This window comes from Balaenoptera physalus (genome assembly GCF_965194825.1).
Source record: "Balaenoptera physalus genome assembly, chromosome: X".
Classification (NCBI taxonomy): domain Eukaryota; kingdom Metazoa; phylum Chordata; class Mammalia; order Artiodactyla; family Balaenopteridae; genus Balaenoptera; species Balaenoptera physalus.
This window is the reverse complement of record NC_138903.1, coordinates 37,228,922-37,255,951: the sequence shown is the minus strand read 5'-3', so window position 1 is coordinate 37,255,951 and position 27,030 is coordinate 37,228,922. Positions and strand designations below refer to the sequence as shown.

Here is a 27,030-nt window from a genome sequence, read left to right as displayed (position 1 = left end):
AAGTGGCAGTCCTCAGAAGACAGAATGCAAAAATGTGATCTACAATAAAGACAAGTCCTCCAACTCTATCCAGAAACCAGGAAAAATGGTAAATAAAACTTTTATAAGTGTTCAAGTCAGTACAAAGTCTATCCTACCAATAAGGTAAACCTTAATTGAAAACTGAGAGATGGTTTTATACTGTGTTGTATGCATATAAAAAACTTTTAAAAAATGACTTGGTAAGCACCAATGCTTGAAGGCAATAAGAACACATGAGTAAATACTGAAGATAATTTTAGTAAGTTCATTACTTTATCTAAATAATGTTAAAACAGGAGGCAGAATCAGCTGACCATGCTACTGAGGAAATGTCGTCACCCCTCCTGCCAAAGCTTAAGATACTAGTACAGATGAAACATGGGCAGGACAAATAATACTGGTGAAATACTTAACAGAAATTGAGAATATCAGTAAACTAGAAGCCTGATGTTATCCTGCTGCATAATGTCTCATACCTAATGGGATCCATGCAACATTTTATTATATAGAGGCTAAAACATAATTTATTTTTGAATTGCAAATTTGGAAACTGGTGGTTGATCGATTTCCAAATGGTGTGAAAAGTTTGTTTTAACAGGAGAATTTTACTAGCTTTAAAAATTACTTTCTCTCCATATTTAAGTATCTGGAGACTGATCAGTATTAATCAGAAGATTACTACAATAGAGGAAGAAAAGGTATCAAAGTTAGTTAGGACGAACAGAAGGTATGGTGTCAATAAAGTCAGGGGACCATATCAGTAGCAACAAGAATTCAAGGGCTTACTATGTACCAGGCATTATTCTAGCATAAATAACTTGTTCAAGGTCATACACCTAATATGTTAGGTCATGTTTCAAAATCTAGGCAATCTTACTATGCAGATTCACATCGCTTACTTTGTGAAGACACAGACAATATAAGAAGGGGAAACTGAAGCCTGAAGACATTCAGTCCATGAAATTGAGATGAAGCAATGACTCATGTAGAATTTGACTACAAAGGAAAAGAAAACCCTAGTGAGGCTGAACTGTACGTGTATCATCTCCTGATAGCCTCGAGAGCAGGATTCTCAACCTCTGACAATGAAATTAAATGAAATACGACATGCAAATAAATTAAGTAAAGATTAGCAATGCAACACATGTGGTTTATATTAAGGCTTCATTTGGGGGGAAGGCCTGCATTGGCATCTGTGAGGGCTTTGTACCATCAAGAAGAGGTGACATCATAACAGAATGTGAGTTACATTAAACTGAGCCGAGATGTTTGAATGCTTGGGAGTACTACATGCAAACCTCTTTTGCCTCTCTCAGATTTTGTTTGCATTTGGTATATAACATAAATCATATGGTTGCATGCCTATGTTGTCCTGATTATTCTATCATGCTACTTAGATGAACTTAGGACTGAAATGATAAAAGATTATTGCCTGGTGCCTATCAGTTGCCTGATGCTTAAACTGGCTATGCAATCTATTAACTAGGAGGACTCAGCTGGCCCAGAGTGGTAAATGGAAGAACAGAGTCAACAAAATCAGTTCAGGTATCTTGAGAGCTGCTTAGTTTTTCAGTTATGTTTATCTGAGTTTTATATGGGAATGTATGTATGTACCTTAAGTGTTAAGCAAAAACCTTGTGATTTATAAGCACCTTGGTTGGAATTTTATTCAACAATGCCAAGAATCTACTCTAACTCTTCAAATAATGAGTATTAGAAATATCCTCATTTTTAATATATATATTGGCTTCTGCAGACTCTACTATAACATGTTAAAGGAGTGGTATGTTCAAGTAACCATTATGTTCAATCCTATCTCTGTGGTAATATAAAGTTTTCTTTCTATGGCAATGTGAAGAAACTTAAACCTACAAGATAGTTCTGGGGTTTATTTTGGGGCCTACGAGTTTGGCATAAGACAGAGGAATATGTACTAAGAACCCATCTGTACCCTAGCACACAGACTCAGACAACTGTCAGAGGGCAAAAGCACATTGAAACAGAGCTCCACATATGGCAGGCGCTTAAAAACGGACTGTTAACACCACAGAAATCTTTACCTTAACATGTTAAAACAAATTCACACTTTGAAACCAATGTAAACATGTGGATTCTAGTAGCCTCGGATCTCTTTCTTATAAACTTTTAATTCATAAAGTCTGAAGAACTTATGAAACATGGACTTAGGATTACAAAAGAACTATAGTATTTGCAAGAACAGACTTAGACAAAAGGTTTCTTGAAAAGATAAGGGTGGTGGTAGTAAGGAAACAAAGGATGAAAATGAGTCAGGTACATACCTAGGAAGGTAACAACCAATTGTAGTATAGGCAGGCAGAGCTCCCAGGCAGGGAAGAAAAAGAAATCAATTTAACAAGGAGAGTGGGTAAGGCAAGCACTTAGTAAAGAGCCTTGAAATGCTGGCCTGGAGTTTAGAATGTGTAAGATTTGGGAGTAAAAGTGGATCACAGGTTCATAAAGGAACACAGTTTATAAAATCAACTACCTCGCATCTTTAAAAATACATTTGTTGTCACTTCTAAGGTGACTGATAAAAAAAAAAATGCTGGTAAGGGAAACTGCTGTTATTTTTCATAGTTCATGTTAGCTTACAATACATACCTCTAGCATATAGTCTCATGCTTTCCATATAAGTTGCAAGGTTTTCTGCTACCAAAGTAACTAGGGCATGATTGTGCTGAAGTTGATTGATTAAGTCATGGCGATAGAATACATGGGGACTTCGCTGAGTTTGACTGAAACGAGAAGAACTTAACAATATAATTAGGCAATTAAACTCTGTTGTAATCGAAAGAGCTTATACAATCTAAATTCTGAGATACTAATTTAAACACTTAAAATGGTTTCCTTCACAACAGAATTAACTTTGGGCCATTTATTTTCTTTAATGACAATATTAAGCTATTTAAAAGAAAATAATCAATACCTCAAAAACAAGACATTCATTCCACTATTCTTACTTCATACAAAAACTATGCATTAATATTCTCCAATTTCACACTATGGGAAAATCAATGACTGATTTCTTCTGCCATTCTACAGTAGTACCAAAGCACTTACAAGTTTACATGATTATTTCCAGAATTATAAAATAGAAACATTTCTTGTAACATTAGCACCACAAAGATTATGTTGTAAATGTAGTGGAGAATTTAATCAAAGAAAGTGCTTTCGTTAAAATTTTATTTATTAGGCATTCAAAGTACAGAATTATCTCTTATTTCCATCAAGTATGCCAGATAATTTCAGTGGCATGTGTTGTATCTATTAATCTCATTCCTCACTGCATTTTATCCTTCCTGCTTTGTTTCCCTTTTTGCCTGTACCTACCCTAATCCGTATTATATATTTCTTACAGACATTATATTTCCGTAATTGGTTTACTTTGCAATGTTTTAACGTTTTATTAACTTTGAAATGTCATACTACAGAAGTTTTCACAGTAAAATAAACCTATTGGCTTTTTAAATAGTTTTTAAAGTTAATTTCAAACATTAGATTTCAGGTATGTTCAAATGATGAAAGATGACAGGTATAGTTTAAAAATACTTTTTTCTGATTTATTTTAGCTAAATTTCTGTTAAATAGCCGACTTCAAATATCTTACATGCCAAACTTCAGTTACTGGAATAATTTGTTCTTGTACTTTCTGGTTGTAAGAGTTGGAACAGATAACATGAAAGCAATATTATCATCTTTATTCTGATACTTATCACTAAACTGTGTCTGACTTCCTCATCAACAAAAGAGGTGGATATGATAAAGGAATCCTCTTTTGTTCAAATTTAATCCATGTGTAAGCGTCCTGTCACCCCACTGTAATTTTCTTTTTTAAAACTTGCTTTCACCAACTGACAATGCCGTTTCTTTTCAATAAAATACATAAATAAAAATATTGAAATTTTCTGTTAAAAGCCTTACCTCAAATTTTGAGGTGCTTCGCCAAACAAACTACAAATTTCTCTAATTTGTTTCAGTGCAGGAATTACCCATTTGTCATTTGTACGAAGTTCTTCTATAAAGCGATCTATCCACTGTATCTTCTGTGTGTCACGGTCCTTAAAAAACAATTTCAATGTTTTATATAGGTCAATACTCAGGAGAATTCCACCTTCAAATTAGTTTGAGAATTACAAAATAGAGCTTTTCTTATAAGATTAGCATCATACACATTATGCTGTAACTGCAGTGAAGAATTTAATAATAATAAAAAGCTGCTTTTAAGTACATTTTTATTCCACATATACTACCAAAACTCCCAAAAGTAAAACACTATTATAAAAACTCAACATGACACAGATTCAGACATATCTACAGAAAGGTATTAAGCACACTGAAAAGTTTGATTTTAAAAGTTGCCAGGAGGTAGACATTTAGCTTTACCCAATGTATTAATTAAGAGATTCTACCACATAATAAAATCCAGCAATAACATGCAACTCCGATTGTTACTCTGTATGGGTTTGTTTTTAGCATAGTAAGGAACATTGAAAATTTATATTTTACCAAGAAAATAGTATGGCAACTGAGTGAAAAAAATTCACCAATAATAAATTCACACACAAGGAGAGAAAGAGACAGAAACAGGTATAAGCAATTAAAAATTAATGTTATAAAATCAAAATTACTTCAGATATATTTTACTTCTCATACTTTATTTACTTTACTCCTTCCCTGAGTCAATAATAATCAGAAATGTAGGTTTGTGTACCTAACAATTTTAAGTACAGATTATTTTTATTTTGTGTTTGTGTCTCTCTTTAATGAAATAATTTAAACTCAAGGTTCTTAATACTATTTGGTATACTACATACTTAATGAACTACTAGTACAAGTGTAGTAAAAAAACAAAAAACAAAAAACAAAACACCTACACTTACGTGAGCTTATTAGTTCTTATATAAATTTCAGTTCATTAGTATAGGAAATTAGTTATTCAGCAATATTCATTTTACCATGAATTAAAAAGATACACATGCTACAAGTTAGAATGCAGGGAAGTTGTTGTGTGATCTGCTCATAGGGAAGGCACTAAATGTTTTAGTGTTTAGGAAGTTCTACTAATTTTTCTTAACTTCCGTAAGAAGCAAAGAAAACCTAACTTCTCTTACCTCTAAAGTCCATAATCAACTTTAATATCTTATATGATCTATTGATATTTGAAACTGGTATTTCAGCACCATACATCTGACACTACCACCAGTATATTACTTGTTTTGTTTATACCGTCTTTCTACTAAGAAGACTAAACTGCTTTTAGATGATGCACGAAACTTAGACGTAGAGACCTAAGAGGAAGGTGGACTTAACATGAACAAAGTATGTCAATTCTTGAAGATCACTTCAAAAATAACAATGTCAGAAAAACCTGGAACTATTCTATATCTAAGCCATTCTCATGGTGAAGGAGAAGGGTCACAAAAAGTGAGCAAGGCAGCACAACCTCACCTGGGAGCAACTATAATCTAGTATTTTTATGTGGGCACTGAGTGCCAGGTCCATGATGTCTACAGGCACATCATCACTATGGGCCAGATTCCACAGGAGGTTCAACACTTTGTGTGCCATCACACCATCTTTATCATCTTCTGCAAGACGACGTATCAGCTCAAGTAGCTTTTCTCGCTGCTTTTTACTTGCATTTGTCCAACTGGCCTAGAAAATTTTTTAAAAATGATATGGAAACAACACATATTTATTGGTCACTGCTTAAAATTGTCACTGGATAAACTATATTCATCAGAAAAACAACACAGCTGAGCACAGCATTATTCAAGTGGTATCTGAGCGATAAGATAGGACAGATTTAAACTCCAGGAAAACCAAAAGAATCTCCATTTACAGTTAAATACCGCAGATCAGAGTTTCTCAACCTTGGTACTACAAACATTCTGGACCGGAAAACTCTTTTTCCAGTTTTGTGGGGGGCTGTCACGTGCATTGTAGGAAGTTTAACAGCACCCCTGGCCTCTACCCCACTAGAAGCCAGTAGCAACTCCTCCTCCTAGCTGTGACAACGAAAAATATCTCCAGGTATTGCCAAGCATCTCTGGGAAGCAGAACAGCCGCCTGTGGAAAACTACTGCCTTAGATTCAGTCTGTCATTTGCGCCTTTAAAATTATATTAAAAGATGTTAAAGACAACTTGATATACAAAGATTTTCATAATAAATGAAAAAAGCCTTTTATAGAGCAATGTGCATTACACGCATTTAAAAACAGAAGTCTATAACAAAGTCTGTTATTATCCAAGACTTACACAGAAATGATACAATGCTATTTCAATTTAGAAGACAGAATACCCATTTAAAAACTCTAAAATGGAAAACAAAACAAACAAACAAACAAACAAAAACCCCTCTCTAAAATGGTACTTTTTAAATGCCCAGTTTATACAATGGGGTATGTGTGCAGGCTGGTGGCATCTGGTGGGTAGAGGTCAGGGATGTTGCTAAACAAGATGAGGAAAGGTGTATGTATAAAGTTGATAATCAGTGTTTATTGGAAAATAAACTGAAATCAACCTAATGGCAAATAGCAGAAGGATGATTAAGTAAACTACAGAGGATCCTTTCAATGGAATTATTACTCAGACATTTACAATGTGATAAATACAGGATATGTCATAAGTCAACTGGAGCGCACACTTCTAATTCCTCCTAGACCCCTTAAAATTATGAAAGGAATAAGATAAAGCTGCTAGGAATATAAGAAAAGACTGAAATATTAGACTATATTACAATTAAGAACATTTTAAAGAGAGAGACCAGCAAGCATTATGTGCCTCCTAAAGAAGAGCACATAACCACCTATGATATATTCTAGCAAAACAACAACAACAAAGGCTCTGTATCATACTTTTGATATACAGCAAAGCAATAATCAATCCAGTTTCCTCAACAAATAATTTACAAGGAAAAAGTAAAGAAAAAGGGGGGAACTGTAGATTCAAAGAGACTTAAAAGACATATGCAACTGATTACAAACTATGGAGCCTAGCTCAAACTCCAAAAATAAGGTATAATCTGAGGCAACTGAAGTTTCATCACTATTTGACAGTATTAAGGAATTATTAGTTTTTAGGTATGATAACGATATTGTGAAGTTTTTCTTCATGTACTTATCTCTAACAGACATATACTAAAATCATTAAATATGGAAAGGAGAATCCATTAAGAACATTTGTTCAGGGCTTCCCTGGTGGCACAGTGGTTAAGAATCCACCTGCTAATGCAGGGGACATGGGTTCGAGCCCTCGTCCGGGAAGATCCCACATGCCGTGGAGCAACTAAGCCCGTGCACCACAACTCCTGAGCCTGCGCTCTAGAGCCCATGAGCCACAACTACTGAGCCCACATGCCACAACTACTGAAGCCTGCACGCCTAGAGCCCGTGCTCCACAACAAGAGAAGCCACCACAATGAGAAGCCCGCGCACCGCAATGAAGAGTAGCCCCCGCTTGCCACTAGAGAAAGCCCACGCACAGCAACAAAGACCCAACGCAGCCAAATAAATAAATAAATAAAAATTCCTTCCTTAAAAAAATAAAGAACATTTGTTCATCCAAAGCCACCATGAGTAAAAAAAAAAAAAAAAAAAAAAAACCCACAATTTGCAACGCTTGAACTGATAAAGATGACTAGTGTTCAGAATATCTCAAGAATTCCTAAGAATCAGTAAGAAAAGTACAAACAACTCAAAAGGGAAAAATTAGGCAAAAGACTTGAATAGGCTTTTCACACACACACAAAAGGAGAATAGAAACATATGAAAAGATGTTCAACTTCATTAGTGATCAAGGATATAAAAACCAATACGACAATGAAGTAACATTTCATACCAAGCAGACTGTCAAAAATCCCAAATTCTGACAAAAACAAGTGCTGGCAAGGATGTGAAAATCTCGATGGGACTGTAAACTGGTATAACCACTTAGAAGAACGAAGACTTAATTAGAACTCAAACACTGAAAAACTAGACCAGCTAGACCAGGCAAGTACATAAGTCTAATCAATAAGCTTTGAAATCATTTGGTTGCACTCTATAAAGAACTGCAAAGTGACCTGGACTTCATGCTTCTTTTGAATCATCTTTAGTAGAAAGTTTCAAGACACACTCCATAAGAACGTTAGTTTTACCAACACCTCAAAAAACAGTGCTTGCTACCAAATAGTAAGCGCTCAATAAACATCTATTAATCCAAAGGGGGGGGGAGCATAGATGATGGAATTATTTTTATATTTAGACTATTATTGTATTTAGACCACTCTTAGAAGAGGGGGTGGAGGGTCCAGAGAATGTAATAACAATCAACCTCTTCTTTCTCCTCCCATCACGGTCATCACTGGTCATGTACCATCATTTCATAAGTCATCTCAAAATTAAAAATGAATGGCAATTAACTTTAGAGTACCCACCGTAACTGATTCTGTTATTTCTTTAGCTGCCTTTGTTGTACTTCAAACTTAATTTTTCCATAAGGCAGTGATTTACAACTTTAATGTACTTAAGATTCATCTGAGAATCTTGCTTAAAATACAGACTCCCAGGCCCCATTCCTAGCAACTCAGAGTTAATTGGTCTTGGGTAGAAGCCAGTAATTGGTATTATTTTTTCTTCAATTGTGAAATACACATCAAGAAAGGTACAAACATACACATTATACTACATAATGTAAACACCTATGTAACTATTACCCAGGTCAAAAATAATATGGTAAGCAGCACTCCAGAAGCTAGCTGGGTCTATTTCTGAAGTTTATTATGTTAATGCAATCAAGGTATATGGAATTCTTGTGTGCCTTCATTCCTTTCTTCAACCTTCTGTTTATTAGACTCACCCTTGTGGTTGAGCTGCTCAAATCTGCTCATTCTCATTGTTATGTTTCATTATATGAACATTCCACAATTTATCCATCTTACATAGCAATTTTTAGCTATTATTAATAATTCTGCCACAAATGTTGACTGTGTATACTGGTGTACATATGCATGAGTTTCTCTACAGTATATATTCAGAAGTCAAACCGATTAAGTCATGAAAATCTTACACTTTTCCAGAAACACCAAACTATTCTCCTAAGTGGTTGTAGGAACTTATGTTCCCACCAGCAGTCAGTATAACTGTTATAACTGTTATTTTTAACAAGATATCTTCGTGATCTAATGCCAGTTGTTAACAGAATGCCCCTCTGTGAACACTGCCATAACATCTTGTGTTCTTAATCCACAAATTCACCAAACACTTGGCTTTTACAAACCCAGCACTAGTAACTGGAGAGAGACCACTACACAATATGGCTTTAAAAAGTGCATGATGGCACCAATGCAGATATGACTGTAGGAGCTCTTGGGCTACCTTTTGAATTACATTTCCATTAAGTCCATGAATTACATTTCCAATTTGCCTGTGCATATCACCCCAGACTATTAAGGTATTGGTAGTCCTTGCTGTTGATTCTTTATTTTTCATTGCAACCAATTAATCCTTCCCTGCAGTCCTACAGTTCACTTGAACCTATAATAAAAACACAAACTGCTAGGGGAAAGGAATTCAAATTGACAACTGAATTAAAAAAAAAAATTCCTTATTTATGAGGACTATTATTATAAAAATGAACATCAAGATCTCATTGAAAAAGAAAACAATGGTCAATTCCTTTACACTAGAAACTGTTTAATGATTTCCATTTAAGTACTTATTGGGTAAGAACCATTCATAGATTTAATGAATTAATTCTATTAAAAATGAAACTGTACTACTATGTTAACTATTACCTTAAAGCAATCAAAAAGATGATCAAGTTGCTCAGGAGAAAAATCCCATGCCAACTTTGCCAGTAGATCATGTACATTCTTCACAATGGCTTCATGCTTCCCCGCCTATTGAAAAAACCGAAGAAAATCAGAGCATACTAAAATTTGAACAGCAATAAGTAGCATACACTGTCTGTGGAAAACTATTAATTAATAAAGTATTCCCATCTCTGACTAACTGTGTAACCTAAGAAAATTCCTAACATTTTACATGTTTTAGAACTGCCATCTAAAACCTGACAACTCAATTTCTTGACATACATGGTTAATATAGACTTTGGGAATTCATGTGAACTTTTATTACAGTTTATTGAATTTAACATGCCAGTTCTAACATTGCAAATAGGAGAATAAGGCCCACCAGTGGTGTTGTTTCAAAACTGGAACCTTAAGCAGTCAAAGGCAAAACTGAATGCTTTCTTGGTTTCTACAGACTCAGTAAACAAAGCTTTGTAATCTAGAACTCATCAATACTTCCCAAGTGATCCATGAATAGAAACTTGTCATTAGGATAATCAAAGGAATCACATAGTTTCTATCTCTGAGAGCAAAGGTTACTTATCCTTCTAAAAGCTATTGATTCTTCGGATTATTACAGGTTTTTGTAAATAATCTAGTGATTTAACTTTCCTGACATTGTTCTTTGTTTTAAGTATATGAAGAAACCAATTATGGATGTCTTATACTCTTTCAATAGACATTTCTTATTATTTTACTGTTTGCCTCTTATTTAAAACCTACAAATTGCCAACCTTTACCACATACATACAGTAGACGTTGGAATATTTTTATTTTAAAAATATTACTGGCCATCTCAAAAGGATTCTTGACAGGACTTCTGTAAACAATAAGCATTTACTTATACTGAAAGTCAAACAGTGTAAGTCTTCATCCCATTTAACTACAACTACTACCATTTCTTTAGTTTTTAGTACATTTCTTTTACAAACCAAAGAGCCACCATCTTAAATTCCTTACCTGCGCTGCCCAGATATTATCAAGATCTTGTAAGGTCAGGGCCTTTTCTTTGATGACAAAACGAAGAATCTTCTCTAGCTTTTCTACATACTGTGGTTGATGAAGACTATCTCGCAAGACTATGGATAAAATATTGTTCTGCTGTATCCACTCCTAAATAGAATTCAAACACTTGTTTCAAAGCTTCTAAAAATATATACATAAAGTATTGTTCACACTTTTAGCTTCCAGGGTTTATTTTCTTTCTTTCTTTCTTTATTTTTAGTTGCAGCATGCATGTGGGATTTAGTTCCCCAACCAGGGATCGAACCAGGGCCCCCTGAATTGGGAGCACAGTCTTGCCCACTGAACCACCAGGGAAGTCCCTTGTTCACGCTTTTAAACATTAGGAGGAATTTAAAAACTCAAAATATAATGCACTAATGTAACATGGTTATGTGTTCTTTTGATACAGAATTATGAAAAATCACAATAATTTCATGGAACTTAATTTTGCACATACAGAAATGTTTCCATAATTAGAAACAGTGAAATCATTAAAAAGATTTTACTCCAGCATTTACTCATAAAATTATTATTTAAATGTAGCAATTGGGCTTCCCTGGTGGCAGCACAGTGGTTAAGAATCTGCCTGCCAATGCAGGGGACACGGGTTCGCGCCCTGGTCTGGGAAGATCCCACATACCACTGAGCAACTAAGCCCGTGCGCCACAACTACTGAGCCTGTGCTCTAGAGCCCACGAGCCACAACTACTGAAGCCTGCTCACCTAGAGCCAGTGCTCCACAACAAGAGAAGCCACTGCAATGAGAAGCCCACGCACCGCAACAAAGAGTAGCCCCTGCTCGCCACAACTAGAGAAAGCCTGCGCACAGCAACGAAGACCCAACGCAGCCAAAAATAAATAAATAAAATAAATTTTAAAATAAATAAATAAATAAATGTAGTGATCACCATGGTTTAGGTATGGTGGGTTATAGGACCCATTTTAGGATCTTTAGATTTTTTTATACCAGTTTTGATTTGGGTGAAAAGGTACTTTTTTTTTTTTACTTTTATTTATTAACCAATTACACTATTATTGCTTATCCATTAGCTTTTTAATCTTCTAAACAATCCTAATGAGGGCTGTATTACCCTATTACAGAAAAGTAAACAGGCTCAGAAGTGTTGGAACCAGAATCTGAATCAAGGCTGAAAGCTTCCCAAGTCTGTGTTTCTCTAACACTATGCTATATTGCTTGACAGGTATTTATTTAATATTTAAATCAACAAAAGAAAACTAACTCATGATACAATACAAAGGTAACAGACCACACTGTATGATTTTACACTATTCAATTTAATGAGAATAAGAAGTATTTAGCCCCAAAATGTGCTAGAGAAAAGAAGTACACTTCTCAGCTGGTAAAGGTCCTTTTTTACTTCTAATCTATTACAGACAGGTATTTTTGTAGAATACAATTAAAATGTGGCAATATCAAATTGCTACAGAAGTTTCTAAACACTCAATGCCATCTGCCATATTCATCTAGCCTTGGCAACAGCTCAAGGACCAGAACCAGACCTCAGACCACACTGAGTAGCTCTGTGCTCGACTTTCCACAAGGTGAACAGACAAACCAGATACACAAAACTAGATAACTACCACCTGACCCCTAACACAGGGCCAATGTGTCTAGGCATCCTCCACATACCTTTTATCACATTCTAATCACTGTTTTCCCTATTAAACTGAGGCCTCCTTGAGGTCAAGGACAGTTCTTTTACAGATGTCTCCTCAGTACTGTCAGACAGTATGCGCTAAAGTTATTCAACCAATATTTAAGTAGCATTCTTATTCATTTTTTTAAAAAATGGATTCACTTATGTCAAGGGTTTTTTGGGTTTTTTAAAAAAGATTTATTTATTTATTGATTGATTGACTGACTGCTATGTTGGGTCTTCATTTCTGTGCTAGGGCTTTCTCTAGCTGCGGCAAGTGGGGGCCACTCTTCATCGCAGTGCGCGGGCCTCTCACTATCGTGGCCTCTCTTGTTGCAGAGCATAGGCTCCAGACGCGCAGGCTCAGTAGTTGTGGCTCACGGGCCTAGTTGCTCCACGGCATGTGGGATCTTCCCAGACCAGGGCTCGAACCCATGTCCCCTGCATTAGCAGGCAGATTCTCAACCACTGCACCACCAGGGAAGCCCTCTTATTCATTTTTAAACTATAATATATGCAAATTACCTAGGGTAAATAAAGTTTCCTAAACTTTCAACATCAAAATGATGTAAATATAAGTGCTTAAGCGAAGTCCTTACAATGATAACAAAACATTAACTCATGTGTATCTTATTCTAATAATTATATTTCCTATTTTAAAATCTTTAAGTGGAATTCGTCAAATGAATAGGCCACTTCATTCAACAGCTACCAGATACTACCCAATCTATTCTCCAAATCACCTTTATTTACTCAATTTCAACCCCCACCTGACAAGCTAATAATTACTTCAGAACACCTACATTCAGCAGTAAGCTTATCAAAGATGTGCTAAGCTATCCATTATCATCAAACAATTATATATCACCAAATATACCAAAAAATAAACCATGTTATCACAAAAAGTTCTCAGGATTAACAGAGTTGTAAATCAATCCAAACACCTCCCAATTTCAAAGTTTTCTTTAAAATGTTAATATTACTAACTTTAAGTAGAGCTATTCTGATTTTTGCCTTAGATAGATTATTATTCATGAAAGTAGAATCAAAGGACTTACCGCCATTCGTTCAGCTGTGAGCCATTCTTCCTCCTCAGGATTACCATGCCGATGAGTGTAGTACGATACACTAGATATCACCTTATTAACTTCATTAAGTGCATTCATCTTTCCATTAAAAGAAGAAATTTGCAATAATCTGTAAGAGAAATTCAGTGCTAAATACGATTCTAAACATTCACATAAGTAATTATTTCAAGAGGTAAATATCTTACCTAAGTATCATTTTTAACCTAAATATTTCTAAATTTTTTACAGTTTCTTCTTGTCCTGGAACCCTTGAAGCTAAATTTTTCAAGGATTTAATAATCATTGAAAGAGCATCATTTTTGGCTTCATTCTTTGCTTCTTTTTTCAGTTCTTCATCAGTTAAGTTTTCTAAAAACTGTGGAACCATTTCTATTACTGGAAGGAAGTACTTTTTCACCGTATGAAGAGTGAGAAACTCATAGCATTGTCCAAATGGTCTGAAACAAGAAAGACAAAAATCTCTTTTAATATTCAATCTCTTACAATTCAACCAGGACTGAACTCAGACTGTACCTATTACTTTAAAACAATCTGGGGACTTCCCTGGTGGTCCAGTGGTTAAGACTCCGCACTCCCAATGCAGGGAGTGCGGGTTCAATGCCTGATTGGGGAACTAGATCCTGCACGCTGCAACTAAGAGCCCACATGCTGCAACCAAAGATCCCGCGTGCCGCAACAAAGACCCGGCACAGCCAAATAAATATTTTTTTAAAATAATAATAAAAAATAAAAATAAAATAAACCAGAGTAATTTCCGTTAAAAAAAATAAAAAATGCAAGTTACCAGCTAAAGAGAAGAAACCACATTTGAAAAACGAAACAATTTTTATCAAGCAATTAAGTAGCAATTTCTATAATGCACTGAAGATTAATTTTAAAACATAACTTACTTAATAAGGGCTGCAATTATTTGAACATTTAATGCTGATCCATTAATAAAACGATCATGCAAAATCTGAAACCCATTTAAAGTGCCGAATTTGTTGAGAAGATCCACGAGCCAACCCTGCAACAATACAGTTAATAAAAAAGTTAACTTCCTGCTTTTGGGGGGAGGGAAATGCTATCTGAAGTAATTTCTTGATTGAAACATACTAGAAACAGGAAATTCAATAAAAGAAAATTATTATGTAAAACCATCTTTGAAAAAAGACACGAAATATTGCATATTGTTCACAGTAATCCTGTCTGTGAGAAAAGCATAAGTAGTAGTATAGATCACTAGGGCACAGCTGTTTGTTTGTAACGATATAGCTGGTGAACAGGAATTAGAAGCCACGCTTCTATCTCAGAGATCCCACCATATGAGAATACCTTATTATCTGAAGGTCTATTTTAAAAAATTTAAGGGGGTAAAAAGACTCTAAAAAAAAAAGGTATTTGGTAACCTAAGATATTGTTTGAATTTATTTTTTGTTGTAGTTGTGAATAACTACAAACACCCTAGAAATACAATAATCTTAAAGCCAAAGAGTGACCTATCCATTAAAAACTAATCCCTGGTATTCTATTTTTTGTTCCTAACTAGAACATGCTGGTTGATGCTTTGTGCTGACTCATGTGAATACACCCAGTTCTCATCTTAGAGGTACCACAATACAATAGTAAGAATTATCTTTCAACCTCTTCTCTAAGGGATAGCAAGTAACTCACAAGTACAGTGCAGCTGGGATAGGCAAATTAAAAAGGAATCAAAAGCTTATATAGATAAAAGAATCAAATGTATCTAAAAAGTCATGTACTTAAGACAACCTTTAATTCCTCGCCTTCTTCTAAAAGGCCACATTTTGGAAGTCACTGAAGGAAGAAAAACAAGAGGGGGACAAAGGGGCACTTTCTCTACTTAAGTCTTAAGCAAAAGTAGTTTCTACAGCTATTCAAAAAAAAAACAACAAAAAGCAGTGTTCAGGACAATGGGAAAACACTAAGTAAAAGGTAACTGCTTTAAAGAGACACTATGGTAGTTCTGATATGATTTTTATGAGACTCTAAATCAATTAAATTCTCAAATAAATCAACTACCGTATTTCTATGTAAGTTCATTATAATGTTTTCCTTTTTATTTGGTCTTAAAAGGCTAAATCAAAACAATTAAAACTCTGATTCTTACAAAGAAATCTGTTGAGATAAAGTCAGATACAAAAGAATTTATGTCAATTTAATTTTCATAAGGTATTTTAAATAGACAAAACTAAACTACCGGGATTATGGACATGTGCTTGAGTCCAGCTATAAAGAAAAGCAAGGAAATGATTTTATTAGTCAGGACATTACTTAAAGTTAGGAAGGCCGGAGGGGGCAATGATTGGGAGGCAGTGTGGAAGGGGGCCTCCGGGGAGTGACAATGTACTATTTCTTGACCATTTCTTGACCTGAGTGGGTTACATGGATGCTCATTTTGCAATAAATCATTAAGCTATTTAAAAAGAAATTAAAAATCTGAGCATTTAATTCACCAGCTCCCTTTTGGCATTCAGCAATTCTAAGAAAGTACATACTTATTATGTAATGTATTTTTATTTCTCCAGTAACTGGAATGAGACAACTAGGCTGATAAACTCAACAGTTATGTATATATAACACAGTATATATATGTGCACAAAGAAAGTCTAAAGCTAATCTCATGTTTTCAGCTGCAATGTACACTTACGCAATTAGGAATACTCAAAAATTAGTAATACTCAAGAAAAGCTAGGCTTCAAAGAAAGATATATAAAAATGTCTTCAACCAGAAACCATCCTAAATCAACTTGTTCCCATCGAGACTCTTACAGATTACTATTGACCTATAGAGCAAAAAATTAAGTAAAATTTTTAAAAAAATACAGGTATATTTTAGAGATTGCCATTATTTAAATATTAACTTGATTTACTCAAACAAAAAAAGTCTGAAGTGGCAAGAACAGGAACCTTGGGAAATACCAGAAACTCTCAGCTCTAAGTTCAATAACTTTTGATGATTTCCACTTTTAACAGAATAAACCAAACAATATATATATATATATTCAAATTTTCCTGTTTTTTTAAAAAAAATAAGGTCATCAATATTTAAAAAGTCTTCCTAAATTCTAAAATTTAAAAATTATATATGGTTAATTATTTAATATTTATTAAAAGAAGTACAGCTCAGGGATACATTTTTTAATGTACATTCTGTTTATGCTGGCATAGAAAATTTACATTGGAGAACTTTTAAGTTTATGTATGCTATATATATTTCATTGATATTTGTAAGTTTTGCTATTTTGCTTTCATTTGTAATTTCTATAGTTTTATGACACATTAGCCAGGCCTTGGTCAAAGACGTAATCTCCTACTCTACTCTTATTTAAAAGGAAAAATATGCTCTGTTTCATACCAACCCAAATTATGACTATTTCCCAAGAGGCTGGGCAGAAGACAATGGGGACTAACTACATGGAGAAAGCCAAAAATATTTTTAAATTAAAAAAAAAAAATTACAAAATAATGCAAAATCCCTTTAAGAGCAATGTGAAATTACCCTCCTCCATGTTAACAGTAGGTTCAGATCATTTAAAGTTCTATAGCAGAGCAAAACAACTGTAATATTTAACTTTGAAAATAACAAACCAACACACTTTTGGTGATCGAGGGTCTGGAGAACGAGCAAAGAGTTCATCTTCAGGCAACTGAACATTTGAGGAAACGGATTCACATGGACGTGTACCATTGTAGATATGGAATTTGCAATGAGGATTTAAGGCCATGGAGAGAAGTTCTAGAAGTGGAAACCAGTCTTGGGACAACTTGGCCACACATAGCTCCACCAGGCGATGAGTATTGTTGATAATACACCTCTGTTATATAAAGAATAATTAATGAGATCAAACCATTCCGAACAGAAATATCTTCCAATCTTGATTAATTATATCTTAATAATGACCTCTCAACTGTGCTATACCGATCATTTGAGTTATGTTTAATTTTACTAATATTGGGATCAAATTGATGTATCAAAAAAGAAATTAGCATTTACTTTATAATTTATAAAGTACCTACTTTCAAAGGTTATTTGCAATGACTTACAAAATGAAGTAGGCACTGCTCCATGTCCCCAGACAAGATGCAAATTACCACTGCTTTCTCTATGCAATTTTCCGACTAGAGGCAACAATTCTAAAATCTAAACAATGTATCATCAAATATCCCAGACGGAGTAGGTTTGCTATCTACGCCTCAATACAAAAGTCTGGGGCTTCCCTGGTGGCGCAGTGGTTGAGAGTCTGCCTGCCAATGCAGGGGGACACGGGTTCGAGCCCTGGTCTGGGAAGATCCCACATGCCGCGGAGCAACTAGGCCCGTGAGCCACAACTACTGAGCCTGCGCGTCTGGAGCCTGTGCTCCGCAACAAGAGAGGCCGCGGCAGTGATAGGCCCACGCACCGCGGTGAGGCATGGCCCCCGCTTGCCACAACTAGAGAAAGCCCTCGCACAGAAACGAAGACCCAACACAGCTAAAAATAAATAAATAATAAAAATAAAGGAATTTCTTTAAAAAAAAAAAAAAAAGTCTGATACCACTCCCAAAGTTTCCATTCTATACTTAAAAACTTACATGTTGAATTAGAAGATGTTGGTATTTTTATGCTATGGTTATATTTGAGAAATAGTTCACAGGGCATAAAAATATGCCCTGCTTCACAATTTATAACCATATTTCCATAATATAAACAAGAACAGAGACTTGGAGTAATTATGGTACTTCAATCTAAAAATGCACATTTCTTTTCACTTTTTAAGATCTCTGGAATCTGATTGTATCACATAATCAATGCATAGTGCATTTACCTAGACTGAAGGTATTTGTAGAGATCTGTCTTGGTTTCTGCCAGTCATCTGGGGACACCACCAACCTGAGACCACTTTAAGTTCCCCATTTGATATTTTTTGTACCACAACTCTGATTTGAATTCAGCCTTCAAAACGGTTTGAATACTGGCTTGTGGTTTAAGTTTTTAAGAGATTTTTTTCTCCCTCTACCAGGTGCCAAAGTTGAAATGTGCAGGTTTCTTTGGTGTTTCTTTCTGTATGTTAAGTTTATTTCTCTGCATTGACCCTTTGTGTCTCAGATAATAGATTCCCCATCTTGGGTGTTTTCCTTCCTCAGTGGTACATAAAGTAAGTGAGTGGTGCATTTCACAACTGTCATATTTTCAGTGAAATATGGTCACTTGTCAAAAGTCACAAGGCACTTGAGAACCAAGGAGACAGATTAAACCAATGTTTTCTAACTCTAAATCTCACACTCATTCTAAATGATCATGCTTCTTTCAACAGAAATCATAACTCATAAAAAGTATTTTTAAAGTTTCTCATTTTAAAATCCTTTAATGGATCAAATATATAACCAAATATACTATATAAGAAAACACACTCATCACTATATAAATCTGATTTTTTAAATTCAAATGAAAGACTCACATGAATTTCAAACTTCCAGCCACTCACTGCCTCGTCTGTAAGGATTTTAGTGAAAGATACTGTTAGCCCATCTCGAAAAAATCGCTGACATGCTTCACTTTTAACATCAAGGCCTAAGAAAAGGAGAGAAAAATTAATGTAAACAAAATATTTCTCTGGTTGTCTTACAATGTCCAATTATATGATAAAAAGTAATAACTGTAAAATACAGCTAACAAATGCCGACTAGCTTTGGAAAAAAACTCACAGCATTATGTATAAGAGGTCAAAAAGGTAACAGATTCAGAAACAAAAATAATCTTCAATGAATTTCAAAAATACTTAACTGTATAAAAGTACATTAATACAAGTAATATTAAGATGAATCGAAACTATTTCAAATTATGACACTGGACCGACCTTAAATACAAAATGGTTATGAGTACCATGTGATAGGGGATTTAAATATACTTCACAGTATTTTACTCTCTGACAACAAATCTTAAAATTTTTAAAATGACGTTTCTCGGGGACTTCCCTGGTGGCGCAGTGGTTAAGAATCCGCCTGCCAATGCAGGGGACATGGATACAAGCCCTGGTCCGGGAAGTTCCCACATGCCACGGAGCAACTAATCCCGTGCACCACAACTACTGAGCCCATGTGCCACAACTACTGAAGCTCGCATGCCTAGAGCCCGTGCTCCACAACAAGAGAAGCCACCGCAACGAGAAGCCTGCGCACCGCAATGAAGAGTAACCCCCGCTCACAACTAGAGAAAGCCCGTGCGCAGCAATGAAGACCCAACGCAGACAAAAATAAATAAAATTAATAAAAATTTTTTTTAAAATGACGTTTCTCAACTATTTTTAAAATCTCATTTTGGTTGTACATTATCCATTTGACATCAAATACTATTCTACTATTCTCCAGAAGAGTTTAATCGATTAAAGATAAATTATCATCTTCCGTATTAGTCTCTTCCACTGGCTCAACATCTACGCTTCTTTATATCTTTCTTTTAATTTCACCGGATTTCAGAAAGGCAGCAGAGCTACGTGCCCCCAGACACACAAAATAATCTTTAACTCTTGATGACAAAATGAAAAGCCATTCAATTTGAACATAAGAGTATTATACGATTTTGGATGTACAAAAGACATGACATTTAAGCCCAGTACTGTAGTTTAAAAAATCTGAACCTTGTCTAAAATTAAAATAAACCATGGTCCCAAAGAAATATGGGGAGGAGGAGGGGATTGCATGTCCAATGAATGTCAATGATATTAAATGAAATACCACTGTGTGTTTTTACCTATCACTGTACAGTCAGGACCTAAAACATGTCTAGGACAGAAGTCTTCAAAAATTTGCTGAACTGATGAGTAAATGTGTAAATGAACAAAAGAAATTTGAGTGGTGAAAACAATGGTAATCTGATAATGCATTTTCATAGCTCATTAGATTGGTTTTCTAAGATTAATAAGGTGTAAAGACACGTTCCTTAAATGAAGGAGGGTAATTACTCTAAGACAAAGGAAATTTTACCCTTGCCGTGGCATGAGACAGACTTAAGCAAGGTACTAAAGACAATAATTTTTACAACATTTAATTTCAATTGTGATAATTCCTATTGATAATTAGAACACATCCATGGCTACCCTATTTCAGAAATTGAAATGTTACTGCTGTTTATTTTAATCTCCAATGCCTTAAAGATGAGTAGATATTACAATAGTAGCCCTTTACTAAGAGAATTCAATTGCACCTAAAGAAAACTAGTCACTGAAAAAAATAATGATTAATTCCAAAATTAAGCTTTTACTTCTAGACAAGAATAACAGCATGACTCCTTTTTATTGGGTTATTTTTTTTAAAAAACACAGGACCTCATCTTTCGGTCTTTTTTTTCTTTTAGAGAAAATCCAAACCTTTTCTGTGTATTAAAGAATAATCAACACATAAGCTAGACAGTTTAAATATGAATATATACAAATTTTATGTATAACTTCAGAGAGTTCACAAACATCCTTGAAGGCTGTCCAAAGGATATGAACCCTTGCTCTAGGGACAAATCATAAGACATAGCAAGAAAACTTAGTTAAATGTTCTAGTCTAGGAATACACAGAAAAAGTCTTCAGGCATGAAGTGAAACTATTAGCTAGTAGCATACATTATGGAAAGCATAAGACCATTTAAACTTACCTTTTTTACTAAGATCAATAGCAGCTTCTAAAAGCACTTCTAATTCCCCTTTCGGCAAAACTGGAACCACCCATCGAGGCCTAAGGGTTTTAATAATATAAAAAGATGTTTATTGGTTGAACACTGAAAGAGGCACTATAAATGAGTTACTAATTACAACTACTCAGCTCACCATGAAAATATTAAAATGAAACTAAAATATTAAAACCACAAGGTTGGCAGAACATCTGCTTTGTGGGACTAAGCATCATCTGTCGTCTCTACAAACAAAAATTTTTTAAGGAACTGTCAAACAAAAGATATAGCAATGAGAGAAGGGGGAAAATAAAATTATTTTAATAACACAGAATATAAAACTACTATAATAATCAAGTATCACTAGAATATAAAACTACTATAATAATCAAGTATCACGTAAATGGATACCTATTTGTTAGAGTTCATAGGAAAGTGCTCTTTCAGGCTTCAGGTTAAAGGAGACATGATGAACCTCTTAGTTGTCATCCACTTCCTCACAAAGAAGAAAATATCTAGGTGGCAAATGACTAATTTCTGCCTCATCAACTTTTTCCTGAAGGTTAAGTTAGACGCAGGTCTCCAAGTCTTTATGCCTCCACAGGCACCCTCCTCCCTCAAACAACGATGCAGCAGACACCCAGGTGGTGCTTTCTCTGCTCCCAGTGCCAGCGGCCCAACCATATGGGAGTCCATCCTCTTCCTACCCCTTCATCCCTCACTACCACCCAACTTACCCAGTGCTCCAAAAACCCCCATTTTGATAAAAAGTGCTCCATGACCACATAATCTATTAGAAACAAATGTATACCACCCTTTCTCATTGTTTTTATTTACATAAAAAAACATCACTTGTGTTTCTCTCCCCCTGCAGATTTGCTAACATGCAACTTTGCCCTTGAGTGAGCATAAGAAGTACACTTTATCGTCAGCAACCACCAGACAAAAATTGAAAAGCAGCAGTACAACTTTTTGCTATCATAACTCTGCTACAGAGAATGGGCAGGGACATTACAACTTTATACAACTGTTTGTTTGACTAATTCATTATATACCATTACTATAGGCATCTGCCAGAAGAATGACATTTAATGTGTTCTTTCAAATATACCTCTAAAAACAATGAGTTAAATGTATATTTATTAATAGGAAAAATATTTAAAATAAATGAAGTGAGGAAAACAAATTATAAAATGATATTATAGTAAGAATTCCATATTTGTACAGAAAGCAGCACATATGATAATAAACACAAAGACAACCTGGAAGAATGTACACCTTATTGTTAGTAGTAACTTTTGGTTGGGAGGTGTGTATCTACGGAGGAAATTACAAAGAACATTATTGACATAATATATTTCTATGTTTAACAAGATGTACTTACATTATATTACTTATGTAATCAGAATGTTTTTTTAAAAACGCAAAGAGTTTCTATTTCCCCTGACATTATATATGTAATGGTGTTAACTGATTTTTAAAAAGTAAACTTACTGGGGCTTCCCTGGTGGTGCAGTGGTTGAGAATCTGCCTGCCAATGCAGGGGACACGGGTTCGAGCCCTGGTCTGGGAAGATCCCACATGCCGCGGAGCAGTTAGGCCCGTGAGCCACAGCTACTGAGCCTGCGCGTCTGGAGCCTGTGCTCCGCAACAAGAGAGGCCGCGATAATGAGAGGCCCGCGCACCGCGATGAAGAGTGGCCCCCACTTGCCGCAACTAGAGAAAGCCCTCGCACAGAAACGAAGACCCGACACAGCCATAAATAAATAAATACATAAATACATAAATAAATAAATAAACAAATAAACAAACCCAAAGTTTAAAAAAAAAAAAAGAAACTTACTAAGGCAAGTAAGTGCCTATAAGTGTATTTTCCTTACTCTTCTTTTGGGGGGTTGGAGGGATGTGTCACACCTCCCTAGGACTCACTTGTTGAGCTCACAGCCTGGTGAAGACCACAGACATGCAGGATGGTTCCCTGAAACGTTCTTCCCATATCTTCCTTAAATCTTTTCCTTCCCATACATACAAGCTTAAGCTTTCACTCTCTCAAGAGTCTTACTCCAAATAATCAAAGCGTGGGGCGGGGGAGGTGGGTGTGGGTGAATGTTTGTGCTATGAGTATGAAAATGCATACTCTGAACCACTCCCCTGAGATGAAGATCAGGAGAAACAAATAGCTGAGATGGTTAAATGTCTCAAACTAATCAAGGGTTCACAAGGGGGCAGGCTCTGAGGATCTCAATCTTCTTATGACCTGGTTTACCTCAGGGCCACGCAAGAAGTATTAAAGTCATCCAGTAACCCACATGCCAATAAGAAAAAAAAAAACGGGAAATCACACATACGGTTCTACTTCAGTAACACACCAGCTAGGGTGATCATCAGTAATCTGAACACTTTATTGACACTGTTACTTCCTTTCATTTTTTAAATCCATTAAGAACCATGGGTTGCAAAGTACGTGGCAATGACTAAGATGTTAAGGCTATTTAAGGAGGCAGTATGGTTACTGGGATATTCCTATCCACTCTTTCTCTTTTCTTAGTACTAATCACTGTGCTGAAATACTTTTGTTTTTCCTCTGTATGACACACATTAAAAAGCAAAACAAAATCAACTCACCTATTGATCATGTCATCCAACTTTGCCAGGTCAGTATGTGGAAATGCAGGTTCCTCATCTTCAAGCTGTGGTGGGGCATCAACTTGACCTTGTTCATCTGGGGGAGTTGCCGGGGAATTTTCATTGGAAGAATCAGGCGATGAAGTCTTAATTAAATTCAAACACCAACACAGATTAGGGGGAAATAATGTAAACTTTTAAAGAAGATATGATCATTGTAAGTTTATGATGTTTCAGGCAGTCTCTGTGCTACTATGCTTTAAAATAATTTCATTTAATCCTCAACAGCCTAAGGAAGTATTCTTCTGCCACTTAACAGATGAAAAAAACAAACTCAGACAATAAGTAATTAGCCCTAGGTCACACAGCTCCAATTCTGTGGTCAGGATCTGAATCCAGGTCTAATTCTAAAGTTTGAGCTCTTATCCACAGTGTATGCTGCTTCTCCGCCTACATTTCCCATTATATGAGCCCTTCATGATAGAAATTATCGTACACATTTTGCAGATTAAAAAGTTTCTGACATAACATTTATTTTTCATTTTGAAGAGAAAAAATAAATTTTATTCCACAATTCCCCTAGTCTCCAACTATTATCCAAACAATTAAAACTTCATTGTGGTTTCTAAATAAGTCACATCATTTTCAACTAATAAGGCTAATTTTATTCTTTCATTCTTCATTCTTAGTGCTTCTTTTTCTTTCCCCCCATATTTTAGCTGTGTACAATATTTCCACAATTAAGTGAATGAACTTTTATGACCCTTAATAATTTTGAAAGCAGATGGTATTTTTCTCTTTCAAATTGAGACTAATCTAAATTTTAAGCTGACTTTTACTCGTATATTCTTGAATTTTCTACCTACTGTAGGTTGACGGCCCTTTTAGAGAAGAAGGCCCCTTTCCCTATCATTTTAGCATTTATTGAACAGATGCATAAATAAGTACTTGTATTGAAGACAGGTGGGTATACCACCATTAATATATTCTACTTACAAAGTTTATGTATGAACTCATACAGCCAATTTGCAAGTAAACAGCAAACTTTTACTTAAGATGGCGAACACTACGCAGGTGCTATAGGGCTAGTTTCAAGGCAAAAATCTACAGAACAGAATTCAAGTTTTAGAAGCCCAACAGAAATATTTGCATCTCAAGTATGTAACTTAGGAAGTCTGCTTCATTACTTTTTAAAAAGGCCCATTTCCCCTAGTATATATGTATTATATACATGCTCACAGAAATCCTAGACAAAAATAACAATTAAGATACCTGCAATACCACACCAACAGATAAGCACCAATGACATTTTCAATTATTTCCTTGCAATTTTTCTTCTATGTGACCCCCCCAAATCCTGTCTATATATATGTATAAGTTTTCAATAAAATTGGGATTATACTTGCTTAAGTCTGTGTCCTTTTCCATTCAACATTTGAGTATTTTCCCACATCATAAACAATCTTTTTTAAAGAGCTGATTAATGGCCACATAGTATTAAATTAATTAAACAAAATTAAGGGACATTTAGCATTCTGCAATTTTTATTGCTAACATAAAACAAAACTATACTGAATCTTTTATATATAAATCTTTGTGTTGAACTTCAATTTTTCCTTAGGACAGAACGCTGGAAATATAATTACTACAACAGTATAAATTATTTCTTTTAGGGCTACTGACATATATTTTACTAAATTCCATTCCAGAAAGTCTGCACCCTCCCATGAACATCTCCCAAGAGTGTTCATCCCATAGGGCCTTTGCCAAGGCTGTTTCATTTATCACTGAGCTTTATTATATATACTAGAGCCTAAAATTCTCTCCTATGGGAACACCCTTTTAAAAACTATTATAGATTAAGTGAAAAATCTGATTGGTTTTAGAAATTCCCTTTATGCCAATATGAAAAAAGCATTTTCAAAGTAAGCCGTAAGCTGGGTAGTGATTAATGAATGCTATGGTTGCTTCCTCTTGGTCCAGTAAGTGTCAAATCTTCTTCTGAAATAACTAAAATCCTAACATTAAAAAGTAAAGAATAAGAAAGTGAAAGAGGGATTCTACAGATAGTTAAGAATGCAATTTGTGGGAATTCCCTGGCGGTCCAGTGGTTAGGACTCCGTGCTCTCACTGAGGGCCTGGGTTCAATCCCTGGTTGGGGAACTAAGTTCCCACAAGCCGAGTGGTGCGGCCCAAAAAAACAATTTGTTTGTTCCTTTGTTTGTTTTAATTATCATTCATCCTCAAAAATGTAAAGAGCTATTTAAAGGAAGAGGACATAATGCAGATACATAATATTAAGCTGAGTATCACAAACCCAAGAGCTCTTAGAATTATCAAGTACACCTTAAAATAAAAGTAAGGTTGGAGATTTAATTTCTGTCTAAAGCCATGCAAACCACAAACACTGCAGAAGAAGTTAAAAGTCCATGCACGATGCAGGTATGAAACAGAAAAGAGAGAGCAAAAGATACTGGAACTCAAACTACAAGCTCCTGGTTTAAAAATGTAAATCTCTGGCATCCAACATAAACTTCAGACTATGTTTAAAGAAACATGAGTACTGGCTAACAAATTTATGACACAGGAAAGACTTAACGACTCTGTCCAAGACTTGTGACCATATACTTAAGTATTACATGTCCTAAAAGTGGGAACTGGAGAGGAAAAAGGAATAAAGTTGACATTTATTTGGAAAAAAACCATTAAAACCTGACTTGCTCACTTCTCTAAAATGGCAGAGGGAGAGGATGAAAGGGGGGAAGGGGGGAGGGAGGGAAAGTGCCCCAGCGCACGTGCACACACACACACATGCAGCTCTTTCCTATCATACCTGTAATAGAGAGAATACGTAATCTATAATAGCTGGACAATAAGAACTTAATCACAAATGACAAATGTAAGTACTCTACAATAACAGTACTTTTGCCTAAAAACTTATCCATACAGAATTCTACACAAACATGTACCAACTGTAAGCAGCAAGTCTGTGATTCACATGCATGCACCTCAGCTACAAATTCACCTCTAAGTACTGTTTGAGCTGCATATCACAAGTTTTAATGTTTGTCTTATTCGGTTTAATATGTCCCAGTATAAAACTGCATACAGTAGAAGGCTGAAAATTAATTATCTAAACT

The 27,030-nt window shown here is 35.2% G+C and overlaps 1 protein-coding gene across 8 annotated transcripts in view; it reads right to left on the bottom strand.

Moving 5' to 3' along the window:
* USP9X (ubiquitin specific peptidase 9 X-linked) overlaps positions 1–27,030 on the bottom strand; it is a 120,245-nt gene that overhangs the window by 61,545 nt on the left and 31,670 nt on the right. For 6 of the 8 annotated variants that reach the window (XM_082446329.1, XM_082446323.1, XM_082446325.1 and 3 more), the window contains 12 exons: positions 23,891–24,036; positions 21,251–21,330; positions 19,068–19,180; positions 17,226–17,444; positions 14,517–14,632; positions 13,812–14,063; positions 13,597–13,735; positions 10,836–10,988; positions 9,819–9,923; positions 5,491–5,697; positions 3,964–4,100; positions 2,644–2,792 (listed from right to left, as the gene is read on the bottom strand). In XM_082446329.1, the coding sequence (XP_082302455.1) occupies positions 2,644–2,792; positions 3,964–4,100; positions 5,491–5,697; positions 9,819–9,923; positions 10,836–10,988; positions 13,597–13,735; positions 13,812–14,063; positions 14,517–14,632; positions 17,226–17,444; positions 19,068–19,180; positions 21,251–21,330; positions 23,891–24,036 (1,816 nt within the window). The remainder of the gene's footprint in view (positions 1–2,643; positions 2,793–3,963; positions 4,101–5,490; positions 5,698–9,818; positions 9,924–10,835; positions 10,989–13,596; positions 13,736–13,811; positions 14,064–14,516; positions 14,633–17,225; positions 17,445–19,067; positions 19,181–21,250; positions 21,331–23,890; positions 24,037–27,030) is intronic. The other 2 variants (XM_082446326.1, XM_082446328.1) reach the window with 1 other exon arrangement.